A 15207-nucleotide genomic window follows, 5' to 3' on the forward strand; every position below is an offset into this window, starting at 1 on the left:
CCTTCCTTGCAAGAATTATGGCCAATGACGGAAATGTATATATTACATTTAAGATTGGAAAACAATGTCAATGCCACAAACGTGAGTTGTCATATACATCTGTGAGTTAATCTGCACAACCGTGTGCACATGTGCTCTGTGCATGTACACACACAAAGAATTGACCTTCGTTCCTTAAATTTGTAGCATTGCCTCTGTGCTGACTGATGGTGCTCAGTGGCTTTTGCTTCTTGCTTTTAAATCAGACATCACTCTCAACATAAACACAAGCTACAGCAGCCAAGCAGTCTTAGCTGAGGAAACAAAGATACATTTCCTCATTTAATGTAAAATATTGTGGTGATGTTATGTTATATTAGGCAGGCAGCTGCCCAAATAACACTGTGACAATCAAAAGTATATCTATTTTGAATGCCTCAGCTGGGAAAAATTCAAAATGGTTTATAAAGTTGGCCACAGGTCTGTATGTAAATGGGAGTTAAAACATTGCTTCATATTTGGATATGTATGATGTTAGTGTTTCTAAAATACTAAAAAATGTGTTTATTAACAAAGTAAACTAAAAATACATTATTAAATTTTATACTTTTAACTACTGAATTGAACATAATATGAAATAATGTGGTTCCACTGTGGGAATGATGGATCCAATGACAAATAACTTTCAGATTAGTAAAGCTATATTTTTAATTTTTCTAGTTTTCCATTTCTATTTAGATGATTTATATTTATATTTAAAAGGAACAGGATCATAACAAAATAACACCACTGCAAGTGTAACAAAAATATGTTGAAATCAAATGGTATGTTATTTGAAATCAATATGAAACAATGACACATGCATTTTATCCAATTTTTTTTAATTAGTGTGAATGCTTGAAAAGCATTCACAGTATTGTTCTTCTAATCTTTATTAGTGTGAATGCTTGAAAAGCATTCACAGTATTGTTGTTGTAATCTTTATTATTATTAGTGTGAATGCTTGAAAAGCATTCACAGTATTGTTCTTCTAATCTTTATTAGTGTGAATGCTTGAAAAGCATTCACAGTATTGTTGTTGTAATCTTTATTATTATTAGTGTGAATGCTTGAAAAGCATTCACAGTATTGTTCTTCTAATCTTTATTATTAGTGTGAATGCTTGAAAAGCATTCACAGTATTGTTGTTGTAATCTTTATTATTAGTGTGAATGCTTGAAAAGCATTCACAGTATTGTTCTTCTAATCTTTATTATTATATTTTATCTATTCCGTACGTTTTTTGAAAGCCTACTCCTTCAAAACCGTTCAACTTAGAAAAACCATTCAAACACCGTTAGATTCCTATTCTTTTGGACATGACTAGACATTGCTGTCGCTCACGGTGAAAGAATTTTGTCAATACGACTTTTACTTTTCATTTGGGAGCGATTTGTTTCGGCCTGACTTTTCTGTTCATTTTAAGCAGCAAAAGTGAGGTGCATGTCTGTGTACGTGTGTATGGAGCCCTTGGGTGCAGTCACTATAGCAACCAGGCTCACACCTGCCTGCTTAACGAGCTCTCTCTCTCACTCTGCCAAGATTCATCTTAAACACTTCTCTTTCAACTGCTGCTGTGTCCACAGTGTTACAGCCATCATTTTACCCTCAAAACGTCGCCATCGTTGTTCTCTTTCCAACATCTTGTCTTTCAAAGCTCAGAGATGTAAACTTTTTAAACTGTGTGGATCCAAGTGGAGGGATCACATTTTAGTCATTCAGTGATTCAAAGAATATGACCTTTTAATATTCTTTCAGATGTTTTCTGACTCTAAATGTTCTTTTCTCATTTCTTAGGTTTTTCTAATTTACAATTAAAACATTTTCAGCTTTTTTCCAACTTCTTCTTCTGTGTAACCTTCAGCTTTTAGCAGTTCAGCACTTTTGTTTTCAGGTTAAATTCGTTTTTTTTTTTTTTTATCTCATTCAAAATTTTTAACTTAAATTCAGTAATTATTTCATTTCAGTGCATACATTCAGATTCAAGCATTCACACTGCAGTTTCTTCAGAAAATGCACTTTCTAGTTAGTGTGAATGCTTGAAAAGCATTCACAGTATTGTTCTTCTAATCTTTATTATTAGTGTGAATGCTTGAAAAGCATTCACAGTATTGTTGTTGTAATCTTTATTAGTGTGAATGCTTGAAAAGCATTCACAGTATTGTTCTTCTAATCTTTATTCTATTTTATTATTATTCTGTATTCCGTACGTTTTTTGTAATCCCACTACTTCAAAACCATTCAACTTAGAAAAACCATTCAAACACCGTTAGATTCCTATTCTTTTGGACATGACTGCTTCTATTTTTCTCATTTTTAACATTTATATTTTTAATTTTATTCAACTTTATTCAACAAAAATTTCCCATGTATTTCAATGGGGAGACCCTTCAAATCCTCATTCAACTTACTCATTTTTAAACTCTTACTACTTCCACATACGTTGACATAGAGCCACCATTCAAACTTTAAAACGAAGACAAGACATTCAACTATTCAACTTGTATTTATCTTTTCAATATCTATTATACTTTTTCTTCAGTTCCAGTTTAAGTTTCATGATGTTTTTTCACCCGTTTCAGAGTTTATAATGGGTGTGTATGGGACGGAATGTTGGGGCTAGAGTGAGACAGCTCAACTGCTAGAGTGAGAGGAGCAAAAAAATTAATCTTAAAATCTTTTTTAAAACTGCTGCTGTGTCTGCAGCGTTTGCTCTACAGGTATGATTTTACCCTCAAAACGTAGCCATCGCTGTCCTCTTTCGTCCAATGTGTTTACTATTGTACTAGGTGTTATGGTTCTTTCATAAATGCCACCAATGCACAGCCTCCTCCCTCCAACTCTTCCATAGACTCTAATGTTAAAATGGCTCAGAAGGTTCGTTTGAAAATCAGAAGAGCATGGTGTCTTTCCACTGTCACCACGTCCATATAATAAGCTCCACAGGCATGAAAACTGAGAATTAGGTAGACTAGACATTGCTGTCGCTCACGGTGAAAGAATTTTGTCAATACGACTTTTACTTTTCATTTGGGAGCGATTTGTTTCGGCCTGACTTTTCTGTTCATTTTAAGCAGCAAAAGTGAGGTGCATGTCTGTGTACGTGTGTATGGAGCCCTTGGGTGCAGTCACTATAGCAACCAGGCTCACACCTGCCTGCTTAACGAGCTCTCTCTCTCATTCTGCCAAGATTCATCTTAAACACTTCTCTTTCAACTGCTGCTGTGTCCACAGTGTTACAGCCATCATTTTACCCTCAAAACGTCGCCATCGTTGTTCTCTTTCCAACATCTTGTCTTTCAAAGCTCAGAGATGTAAACTTTTTAAACTGTGTGGATCAAAGTGGAGGGATCACATTTTAGTCATTCAGTGATTCAAAGAATATGAACTTTTAATATTCATTCAGATGTTTTCTTTTTTGTTTTTCTTAGTCTAAATTTCTTTTCTCATTTCTTAAATTTTTCTAATTTACATTTAAAACATTTTCAGCTATTTTCCAACTTCTTCTGTGTGGTTGTCAGCTTTTAGCAGTTCAGCACTTTTGTTTTCAGGTGAAAATTTCTGTATTTTTCATCTCATTCAAAATTTTTAACTTAAATTCAGCAATTAATTCATTTCAGTGCATACATTCAGATTCAAGCATTCACACTGCAGTTTCTTCAGAAAATGCACTTTCTAGTTCTATTTTATTCTTCCGTACGTTTTTTGAAGTCCTACTCCTTCAAAACCGTTCAACTTAGAAAAACCATTCAAACACCGTTAGATTCCTCTTATTTAGGACATGACTGCTTCTATTTTTCTCATTTTTAACATTTATATTTTTAATTTTATTCAACTTTATTCAACAAAAATTTCCCATGTATTTCAATGGGGAGACCCTTCAAATTCTCATTCAATTTACTCATTTTTAAACTCTTACTACTTCCACATACATTGACATAGAGCCACCATTCAAACTTTAAAACGAAGACAAGACATTCAACTATTCAACTTGTATTTATCTTTTCAATATCTATTATACTTTTTCTTCAGTTCCAGTTTAAGTTTCATGATGTTTTTTCACCCGTTTCAGAGTTTATAATGGGTGTGTATGGGACGGAATGTTGGGGCTAGAGTGAGACAGCTCAACTGCTAGAGTGAGAGGAGCAAAAAAATTAATCTTAAAATCTTTTTTAAAACTGCTGCTGTGTCCGCAGCGTTTGCTCTACAGGTATGATTTTACCCTCAAAACGTAGCCATGGCTGACCTCTTTCATCCAATGTGTTTACTATTGTACTAGGTGTTATGGTTCTTTCATAAATGTCACCAATGCACAGCCTCCTCCCTCCAACTCTTCCATAGACTCTAATGTTAAAATGGCTCAGAAGGTTCGTTTGAAAATCAGAAGAGCATGGTGTCTTTCCACTGTCACCACGTCCATATAATAAACTCCACAGGCATGAAAACTGAGAATTCAGTAGACTAGACATTGCTGCCGCTCACGGTGAAAGAATTTCGTCAATACGACTTTTACTTTTCATTTGGGAACGATTTGTTTCGGCCTGACTTTTCTGTTCATTTTAAGCAGCAAAAGTGAGGTGCATGTCTGTGTCCGTGTGTATGGAGCCATTGGGTGCAGTCACTATAGCAACCAGGCTCACACCTGCCTGCTTAACGAGCTCTCTCTGCCACTGTGCCAAGATTCATCTTAAACACTTCTCTTTCAACTGCTGCTGTGTCCACAGTGCTTGCTCTACAGCCATCATTTTACCCTCAAAACGTCACCATCGTTGTTCTCTTTCCAACACTGTGTCTTTCAAAGCTCACACTTTTAAAGTTTTTTAAACTGTGTGGATCCAAGCAGAGGGATCACATTTTAGTCATTCAGTGATTCAAAGAATATGACCTTTTAATATTCATTCAGATGTTTTCTGACTCTAAATGTTCTTTTCTCATTTCTTAGGTTTTTCTAATTTACATTTAAAACATTTTCAGCTATTTTCCAACTTCTTCTGTGTGGATATCAGCTTTTAGCAGTTCAGCACTTTTGTTTTCAGGTGCAAGTTTCTGTATTTTTCATCTCATTCAACATTTTTAACTTAAAATTCAGCAATTAATTCATTTCAGTGCATACATTCAGATTCAAGCATTCACACTGCAGTTTCTTCAGAAAATGCACTTTCTAGTTATTATATTTTATCTATTCCGTACGTTTTTTGAAAGCCTACTCCTTCAAAACCGTTCAACTTAGAAAAACCATTCAAACACCGTTAGATTCCTATTCTTTTGGACATGACTGCTTCTACTTTTCTCATTTTTAACATTTATATTTTTAATTTTATTCAACTTTATTCAACAAAAATTTCCCATGTATTTCAATGGGGAGACCCTTCAAATTCTCATTCAACTTACTCATTTTTAAACTCTTACTACTTCCACATACATTGACATAGAGACACCATTCAAACTTTAAAACGAAGACAAGACATTCAACTATTCAACTTGTATTTATCTTTTCAATATCTATTATACTTTTTCTTCAGTTCCAGTTTAAGTTTCATGATGTTTTTTCACCCGTTTCAGAGTTTATAATGGGTGTGTATGGGACGGAATGTTGGGGCTAGAGTGAGGCAGCTCAACTGCTAGAGTGAGAGGAGCAAAAAAATTAATCTTAAAATCTTTTTTAAAACTGCTGCTGTGTCCGCAGCGTTTGCTCTACAGGTATGATTTTACCCTCAAAACGTAGCCATCGCTGTCCTCTTTCGTCCAATGTGTTTACTATTGTACTAGGTGTTATGGTTCTTTCATAAATGTCACCAATGCACAGCCTCCTCCCTCCAACTCTTCCATAGACTCTAATGTTAAAATGGCTCAGAAGGTTCGTTTGAAAATCAGAAGAGCATGGTGTTTTTACACTGTCACCACGTCCATATAATAAGCTCCACAGGCATGAAAACTGAGAATTAGGTAGACTAGACATTGCTGTCGCTCACGGTGAAAGAATTTTGTCAATACGACTTTTACTTTTCATTTGGGAGCGATTTGTTTCGGCCTGACTTTTCTGTTCATTTTAAGCAGCAAAAGTGAGGTGCATGTCTGTGTACGTGTGTATGGAGCCCTTGGGTGCAGTCACTATAGCAACCAGGCTCACACCTGCCTGCTTAACGAGCTCTCTCTCTCATTCTGCCAAGATTCATCTTAAACACTTCTCTTTCAACTGCTGCTGTGTCCACAGTGTTACAGCCATCATTTTACCCTCAAAACGTCGCCATCGTTGTTCTCTTTCCAACATCTTGTCTTTCAAAGCTCAGAGATGTAAACTTTTTAAACTGTGTGGATCCAAGTGGAGGGATCACATTTTAGTCATTCAGTGATTCAAAGAATATGACCTTTTAATATTCTTTCAGATGTTTTCTGACTCTAAATGTTCTTTTCTCATTTCTTAGGTTTTTCTAATTTACAATTAAAACATTTTCAGCTTTTTTCCAACTTCTTCTTTGTAACCTTCAGCTTTTAGCAGTTCAGCACTTTTGTTTTCAGGTTAAATTCGGTTTTTTGTTTTTTTTTATCTCATTCAAAATTTTTAACTTAAATTCAGTAATTATTTCATTTCAGTGCATACATTCAGATTCAAGCATTCACACTGCAGTTTCTTCAGAAAATGCACTTTCTAGTGAATAAATGACATCCTGTACTTGTGGACAACTTAGCTTAGAGAATAACTTCACAAGGCAACTATGGTTTTGCTATATCACTGATGCCGTGATGTGGAACTTTAATACCATGTAATAATGTATATTGCAGTTACTGCAGACATGACTTAATGCATGCATTAACTTCAGCTATGACCGTAATAGTTCCACTTTAAGCTGACCAAGCTCACAATGAGTCCTACAGAAATCTCTTTCTCTTTTTAGCCTTGGCCAGGTGTTCGGCCACTCAGGACATCACAAAGGGCTGCAGTGAAACGTGTCGGCCAGCGGAGGGCGCTGTGCCAGCAGAGTTGGTTACTACTGCTTCCTCACCCAAGCGAGAGACCCCACTATCACCAGAATGGAGCACACTGAGGAGGAAGACGAAGGATGATGTAAGTGGAAGCCACACGTCTGCCTCAGCATATCAGCCTGTGTGATTTGCTAACCTTATAACTTCCTAATGATTGGATCCTTTAAAGGTGTCGGACTACACACCGTGTAACAGTCAAAATGCTGATTTGTGACATTTACAAAAAATAATAACATTTGTTACGTGTAACCTTTGACATTTTTAGAGCGCTGATTGTCATGGCCTTCCTCCCACCCCTCAAGTCCATGTAAGTGTGAAGTTTAACATTTTACGCCCAAAGCTCTCATGACTAACATGATATGCTTCCTCACGTACAACCGTGTGTTTTAATGGCTGCATCCTGCCAACGGATTCCACAAACCTCTGCACCTTCTCACTACTTCCTCACTTTTAGAGTAACTCTTTTGCAAACTGGTTTGTGATCTAAGGAGCTTTGAAAGACAAAGAGTCGGGACGTTTCATCTCTTATCTGAGAAGCTCCTTCAGTTCTAAGAGCAGTAGGTGGAGAGTCCCAGATTTTAAGGCCTATTGGGAGACAAAGCTCCTCAGATTACCGTGACCTGGATGACTGAACAGAAAAAATTACTTGTGCAACTTTGAATAAAAGTATAACAGCCAGTTTGGTTTTGTTGGAAAGATAACATACCTAAACTGAAGAGTCAATCTAAACATGCCAGACCATACGTGATTCATTTCCTCTGCTGCTTCTGTAGATGGGAGCCTGCTTCTCTAAAGTCTTCAATGGCTGCCCTCTAAAAATCAACTGCGCCGTCACCTGGATTTTTCCCAAAACAAGAGGTCAGTGGTTTGGTCTGTGGTTCTGTTTTTACTTCATAGTGGAGTAATGAGAGCGTTTTCTCAGAAATCTCACAGCAGCAGGTTTATAACAGGTTTATATTAATGTGAGCAGACAGTTCGTTTATGCAAGGTACGATGAAAAGGAGACTTCTTGTTTGAAAGGAAAGCTGTAACTGATTTAAATGTGGCTGTGTTCTCTTTAAGATGGTCTTGTTGTGCAGAGATGCTCTTTGTTACGTGTGCACGTCCTTCAATGTGTCACAGTGAATGTGATGTGGCACTGTAGTGGCCAGGTGCCTGCACACAGCATGGGTCATGTGCGTGCTGTTGCCTGGCATTGTAGCACAAAGAGGCCCTCTTAATGGGGATAGCAGCCAAAGTGAAAGCAGGTCTGGTGTCTGAACCTTGTGATGCGATGGTGTTTGGTGCTGATGGAAACTTCTTTATATAAACACTTTTCCTACTTAGATCAGTATCTTATTCTTGGGGCAGAAGAAGGCATCTACACACTGAACCTTAATGAACTTCATGAAGATACATTAGAGAAGGTAAGATCGTAATTCTCTCACATTTATAATGCTTTAACAGTCATGCTGTCCACTCCACTTAACTGGCCTGAATCCTTTATTACATGTCCTGTGTTTAATGAGTATAATTGGTAACATTTTAATGCTTTTCATTGTCCTCCATTCTGGTGAAGTTATTGGAAAGACGACTTATTTGCAAAGCACCAGGGGAAAGTCAGCAAAGCAAAACCAAGGCTTTGACTTTAGCTGCCCACAAAATTAGCCAACAACAAAACAGAATCCCAAAATGAGCACAGAGGCAGGAGCTATGTGTGGAAGACATGCTACATGCTACAAAACAGGGATTAGAACAAAGATGAACGGATGGGGATCAAGGTACGGGCTAAAATGATTGGACACAGATGACGGCGATGAGAGGAAAAGGAGGGAAGACGGACAAAAACACGACACACCAGAAAACTGAGACACATAGACGAGACAGAGGTCAGACAGGGGAAACATCAGGGCTACTAGTAACACAAGAACATTAGAAACACGAAGGAAAAGCAGCTAAGACTAATACTTTCACAATATCTTATACTGAACTGGGTCAAAGGTCAAGTGGCTATATTCATAAGATGCTCGACTATCCATGCACAGACATGCAGGAGGAATAACTCGGTCCAGAGCAGGTTAGGTCTGCAGCATAAGATACTATGACAATATAACCCCAGTAAGGAGCGACCTCCTTAAAACCAGTCTATGCTTAACACTGCAATAACACTGCAAACCCTAAATCTGGCAAACTTCTCCCGATGTTTCCACTGAAGGGGTTGGAAGTTAAAAAGCGCTGAAGGTTAGGTTTGGAGTAAATCATGGATGTGTGCACGTGAGTGTGCGCATGTGTGTGCACATGTTTGTGTGCAGCTTGTAGTGCAAACGTGCGTGCAGAATTCATGCAGACATGTGTAACTGGTCGTTTTGAGGTAGAAAAGAGTGATGCGCGGTCAAACTGGTAGTTGAAAGTGTCAGTCAGAGTAGAAGAGCATTGTGTAAAAATGCAAGTAATAACAGAAAAGTGCAAGTCATTAATCGCATCACCCTGAAAAACCTGAGTAAGGAGTGCAGCTCCTGATGAAAGGAGCACTGAAAACCAGGAAATGGTGTTTCTGGAACAGTCTGATGACTGAAGCTGGATGTTTGAAGTCTCAGTGAACTGCTTGTCTTTTCCCCACAGCTCCTCCCTCAGCGATGTATATGGCTATATGTTATGAACAATGTGCTGATGTCCGTATCAGGTAACAAACAGCGTGACACAAACGGAGAACATTGTGTCCACTCGATAATATGCTGCTCTAAAAAGGCTCCATCCTGCAGGGAAGTCGGCCCAGCTTTACTCGCACAGCCTGCCAGCTCTGTTTGAACAGAAAGGACATCTGCACAAGAAACACAGCAGCCTGTCGCTCAGCACCAACCGCCTCACTGAGCGGATCAGTCTCAGGTACGACACGCCATCACAGATGCAGGGAAACAGGAGCTGTAGGTGCAGCAGTATTAATAATGTCATGTATGATGCTACCACCTGATTTTGAGGAAGGAGGATACTGTAAACCCAATTTTGTCTGCTTGTTCTGACCTGGATATTCTCTGTTGGCCACAGAAAGTTTGCCATATCTGTAAAGATTCCTGACACTAAAGGTTGTAGGAGGTGCAGTGTAGGTAAGCAATGCTGAGTTACTCTGGTCAGTCTGTTTGTTCACGGAGAACAACTGCAGACACTTAGTCCTGCTCTCTCTGTTTCAGCAAGAAACCCATACACAGATAGCACATTTCTGTGCGGGGCTGTCCCATCTGGCCTGGTTTTACTCTTGTGGTATGAGCCTCTTCAGAAGTTCATGCATCTAAAGGTTTGTACAGATATGTTGAACTTGCCACCTGAATAAATGTCTTCCTTTCTAACTCTAACCCTATTTCCACAATGCAAACCAGCCATTAGACCTGAATTACATAAAAGTAGACAGACAGCATATCAGAATCTGAAGCATGCATTGTTTTTTTTAATAACATATGCATACTTTTTATTCAAGCCCAACAAGATTTTAGAGACTAAATAAAAGAAACGTTGTATAAACGGCGTCCAAAAACACCAACAGCACCTTCTCTGGGTCCAAGCTCGTGTAACTGAATGGTTACCATGTGTTTTCTGTGCTACAGGAACAGTGTTATCAGCACACAGTTCAATGCCAGCATGCACCATTAGATCACATAGCAGACTAATTGACAGGTTTTTTGTGAATGTCTCGCACATTTCATGAAGATAATGTATGTACTGTGAGAACAGAGCTCTGTGTTAAGCCTGTCTGCAGTCCTAACACAGTGCTGCTTGGAGAAACACGCCTGTGTCACAACATTATGGAAAAGTGGCATCAGTCCAAAGACGTGCAGTTAGGGGACAGGTTCATTGGAAACGCTAAATTGCCCATAGGTGTGAATGTGTGCGACTGGTTGTCTGTGTCTATGTGTTAGCCCTGCCACAGACTGGGACCTGTCCAGGGTGCACCCCGCCTCTCGCCCTAAGACAGCTGGGACAGGCTCAAGCCTCCCGCCACCCTGAAAAAGGATAAGAGGAAGCAGACGGATGGACGGATGCATAGACGGATGGATGGATGGATGGACGGATGGATGGATGGATGGATGGATGGATGGACGGGTGGATGGATGGATGGATGGACGGGTGGATGGATGGATGGATGGACGGATGGATGGATGGATGGACGGACGGATGGACGGGTGGATGGATGGACGGGTGGACGGGTGGACGGATGGACGGATGGACGGATGGATGGATGGACGGGTGGATGGATGGATGGATGGATGGGTGGATGGATGGATGGACGGACGGATGGACGGGTGGATGGATGGATGGATGGACGGCTGGATGGGTGGATGGATGGATGGATGGACGGGTGGATGGATGGGTGGATGGATGGGTGGATGGATGGATGGACGGCTGGATGGACGGCTGGATGGATGGGTGGATGGATGGATGGATGGGTGGATGGATGGATGGGTGGATGGGTGGACGGATGGATGGACGGCTGGATGGGTGGATGGATGGGTGGGTGGGTGGGTGGATGGATGGATGGATGGATGGGTGGATGGCATCGGTTTATCTTTAATCTCAAGATTTACTAATCATACAAGAATTCTGTTGTGCTGTTTTGGACGGTTGTATGAACAGGTTCAGCTCAGGTTTAACAAGCATCACTTAACCATCATGAGAATTTATTTAGTTTTTCTTGTTTCCTTGGTGACTGTTTCACAGCAACTCGCCATCAGGCTCCCAGATTCTCTTCCGATATTTGAACTGCTGGTGTTGGCAACAGATGAGTTTCCTCAGCTGTGTGTTGGAGTGAGAGACTGTAGTAATGATAAACCACCAACCGGCCAACAGCTCAGGTTTGATATTATAGAGCTGAACGGCGCTCCTGTTCCAGTGCCAGGTAGGACCGTTTCTGAATTTCTCTGCTGACTTCCTGAAGCTTCAAGCTTCAACTTGTTTCAACAAGCTTCCTTCTTTCCGTGCGTCAGGAGATAGTGGAGCACTCAGAGCCGTGCAGGTAACCCAGCTGGACCGAGACACTGTTCTCATCACCTTGGAAAGTAAGTCCCCTCGCATATTGTGAATCCTTCAAATGCCTTTCGTGCTCATTCTCAATCTGTGTACCGTTTGGACAGGAACTGTAAAGATCGTGAACCTGCAAGGACTTCCATCCAGACAGCTGGCTGCAGAAATAGTCTTTGACTTCCCCATTGAAACACTAGGTAGAAATAATGATGTGACAAACAGAGTGAATGAGAGCTGATGTGTGTCCTGAAAGCTGAGTGACACCTCCTGTTCTGTCAGTCTGCTTGCAGGATAGTGTGCTGGCGTTCTGGAAGCATGGCCTCAAAGGGAGGAGTTTCCATTCAGATGAGGTGATGAACTAGTAAATTCATCCAACGTTGGCTGAGCTCGTATCATGTGCTTATCATATTTGTTCTAAGTCATTACACATGTGAATTTTCACTTTCTGTGCAGGTAACACAAGAAATTACAGATGAGAGTCGTGTGTTCAGAGTTCTGGGAACAAACAGGTATGTTAACAGTATGCTGACAAGAGCTATCAATCACTGTGAGAAACTAGTAATCCTAGTACATCAGAAGTAATCAGGATAGTATTTTTCTTGATACTATTGTTAATAGACCTGGAAGCGATTTTCAGAGTAGCATGTGGAAGTAGCAAAGATAATGGACGTTACCCAGAGTTTTCCACTGTGAAACCAGGAATAACAGGTTAAAAATGTTGTTGGATTTCTGGGATCTAAATCAGTGGTCTCCAACCTTTTTTGCGCCACGGACCGGTTTATGCCCGACAATATTTTCACGGTCCGGCCTTTAAGGTGTCGCGGATAAATACAACAAAATAAAACTAGTACCGGTACCGAAAAAAGAAGATTTATTCATAACACGCGTGAAAAGACCCAGGGAAACCAAGTTAACGACAAAAACGATAACAAAATAACGCTGAAAACCGATAAAAACCCTGAAAACTATACATTTCACACCTGAGCCTCAACTTTCGCGGCCCGGTACCAAACGACTCACGGACCGGTACCGATCCGAGGCCCGGGGGTTGGGGACCGCTGATCTAAATCATTGTCAGCCTGGCAGGCAAATAGCGTGGACACCAAAGTTTGTGAACGTGATAACCTGAGAACAAAGACATGTAGGATTTTAAATCGGTACCATAGGTGTGTCTACTGGGAGGCTGAGGCTTAGCGCTGCTGGCTGCCAGTACTAAGTATTATTATACAACTGTGCCAACCCTTATTTAGTGGATCTTATCTTCTTTCCTTGTGTTTCAGTTAGTTTTTACTCAAACTGGGTGTAGAAGGAATCCTCGCAAAGGTTTCTTTTTCTTCTCTGTTATGTTTTATGTATTTCTCAGCTCTTTGCTTCCTTTTTTCTACTTTAAACTTGTTTGTATGCTGTTGTGTAAATGTTCACACTTATCATAAAGTTTAAAAAAGTAGTAGGCTTGGTGATGAGCAGGAACAGCAGTAAAACTCCAGTAAGTGTACCAGTACTGTACCAGTGTGTAGCATTAAAGTCAAACTACAGTGGTTGTAGTATCAGTAGAGTAGTGTTAGTACTAGAGGTGGGAGGAGTAGAAGCAGGTGGAGGCACTGGCTTTAGGTTAGTACTGCCTTTCTCTGGTTCTCCTTTCCAACTCATCTCCTTCTCATTTGCTGACAATGTGCAGAGACATCATCCTTCAGAGCACACCGACTGATGACCCGTCAGCACTGAGCAGCCTGTACATCCTGACAGGACACGAAAGCAGCTACTGAGAGAGGACACGGGGCTTCTCTTTCGACGGTGTTACCAAAGAAAAGCACAGCCTGTCTGTAACTGTGGGGTGGAAACGATGCTCTGTTTCACTGAGGCTGTGCCAGGAAACGGTTCAATGCTGGGAATGACAAATGTTAGGAAGGTATCCTGCTGACTGTCCAGCCTTCACCTGTACACAAGACACCTGTCAAGGTCCTCGCTGGGGTTATAGTTGATAAAGCTTTCTAGCTTTTCTTGTCTATTCAGCTTACCGGCTTAAATCAGACCTTTCTGTTAAAGCTAATGCAGACTCCACTGATCCGCCCGCTCAGTGTGGACGGGAGAATAACCTGAACATGGCCTCTGGGACATCATCGTACTGATGTTATGAAGCGCTCAGTCAGGTTTTCTTCTTGATCAGACTGAGGGGCAGACTGAGTGTGTTTTGGTGCCTCAACATTCAGTCATATTCTGTAAAGCCATTTTCTGTCTGCATGCTGCACATAAACTCTTTGGACCAGAGTGCTGTGACACCTACACCTTACACCTGCAGGAGCTGCTCGGCCGTAGAAAGCTGCTCTGTGAAGTGCACGGCTTTTTGGCCAGTGTTGATTTTATGGGTTTAATGTAATAACTAATTTTTCACATCATCGTCTGAGTCGTAATCCCAACGAGGAAACCTGGAATGTAAAACTTGATGGACGCTCCAGCTGAAGAGTGAAGTGTCAGACTTTTAATGGATCTTTCAAGCATTAGCGTACTTACAATGGCAGAAACAGTGCCACGTCTAAAGCATAGGAGCCATCTTCATCTCATTCTTCCCATTTCATGCAAGTTTTTTCTCATCCTCAGATGGACAGAATTTGGTTTGCTGACTTCATTCAGTCACACCATACTAGAGCATAAAAAGTGGAAATAAACTGGTCAGTAAGAAAGTGTGATGCTTGAAAGTATAGCGTAAGGACAGCAGCAGCACTGCATTTACAGCTGATATGATGACTTCAGCATCTTTAAAGAACTGTGAAGGAATTATCAGTGCTAACACAACCTTAAGCACGTGATGTGACCGTATACACTGCTTACACTTTCAGTATCCTTACTTAAAGAGAACATCTCAGAAAAAAGTACAGTTAGCAAGAAGCTTTGAGAACAAGGCAGTGTTATTGTATGCTAACCACTGTGGTGGTGTAGCTTGTCCTGATAAAAAGTGAATGTGGTCACATTATACTTGTTAACTAAAATGAAAGAATAAAATAATTCCACTACATGGGTAAAGATATTTATGATATTTATGGAAAGGATACTATAAAAGTAACACTGGCCTTTCCATGAGAGAAACTTGAAGTACAGTATGCATGTTGAGATTAATGTTTTTTTTAATATGTTTTTGCTACTATGTGAAGATGTGATGTTATTAACAACACAGAATAGACAGAAATAAAGATTTTCATATCTCTTGGAGTTTTA

General features: G+C 40.1%; 1 protein-coding gene and 1 long non-coding RNA gene across 2 annotated transcripts; both read left to right on the forward strand.

Annotated features, from left to right (window-relative positions):
- Positions 1-870: 870 nt before the first annotated feature.
- LOC120742394 lies at positions 871-5996 on the forward strand. Its single transcript, XR_005697859.1, has 2 exons — positions 871-916; positions 3698-5996. It is a non-coding gene; the product is annotated as an uncharacterized LOC120742394 (long non-coding RNA).
- A 93-nt stretch (positions 5997-6089) lies between these two features.
- LOC120742395 (mitogen-activated protein kinase kinase kinase kinase 2-like) lies at positions 6090-15207 on the forward strand. The gene is made up of 15 exons (XM_040045690.1): positions 6090-6120; positions 6867-7084; positions 7268-7309; positions 7776-7860; positions 8329-8408; positions 9604-9664; positions 9744-9867; positions 10027-10085; positions 10170-10273; positions 11692-11869; positions 11958-12029; positions 12105-12191; positions 12274-12344; positions 12448-12503; positions 13673-15207. The coding sequence occupies exons 1-15, from the start codon at positions 6090-6092 to the stop codon at positions 13758-13760; spliced, it is 1356 nt and encodes a 451-aa protein (XP_039901624.1). The 3' UTR covers positions 13761-15207.

This window comes from Simochromis diagramma, unplaced genomic scaffold (assembly GCF_900408965.1).
Source record: "Simochromis diagramma unplaced genomic scaffold, fSimDia1.1 OVJJ01000400.1, whole genome shotgun sequence".
NCBI lineage: Eukaryota > Metazoa > Chordata > Actinopteri > Cichliformes > Cichlidae > Simochromis > Simochromis diagramma.

What these genes read in the sequence shown, in the direction of transcription:
- LOC120742395 (XM_040045690.1), top strand. Translation starts at nt 6,090, where the DNA reads ATGTCTGTGTACGTGTGTATGGAGCCCTTGG. An exon ending in CGTGTGTATGGAGCCCTTGG is followed by an intron (nt 6,121 to 6,866) that starts GTGCAGTCACTA and finishes TTCCACTTTAAG; the next exon opens with CTGACCAAGCTCACAATGAG. An exon ending in ATGAAGATACATTAGAGAAG is followed by an intron (nt 8,409 to 9,603) that starts GTAAGATCGTAA and finishes TTTTCCCCACAG; the next exon opens with CTCCTCCCTCAGCGATGTAT.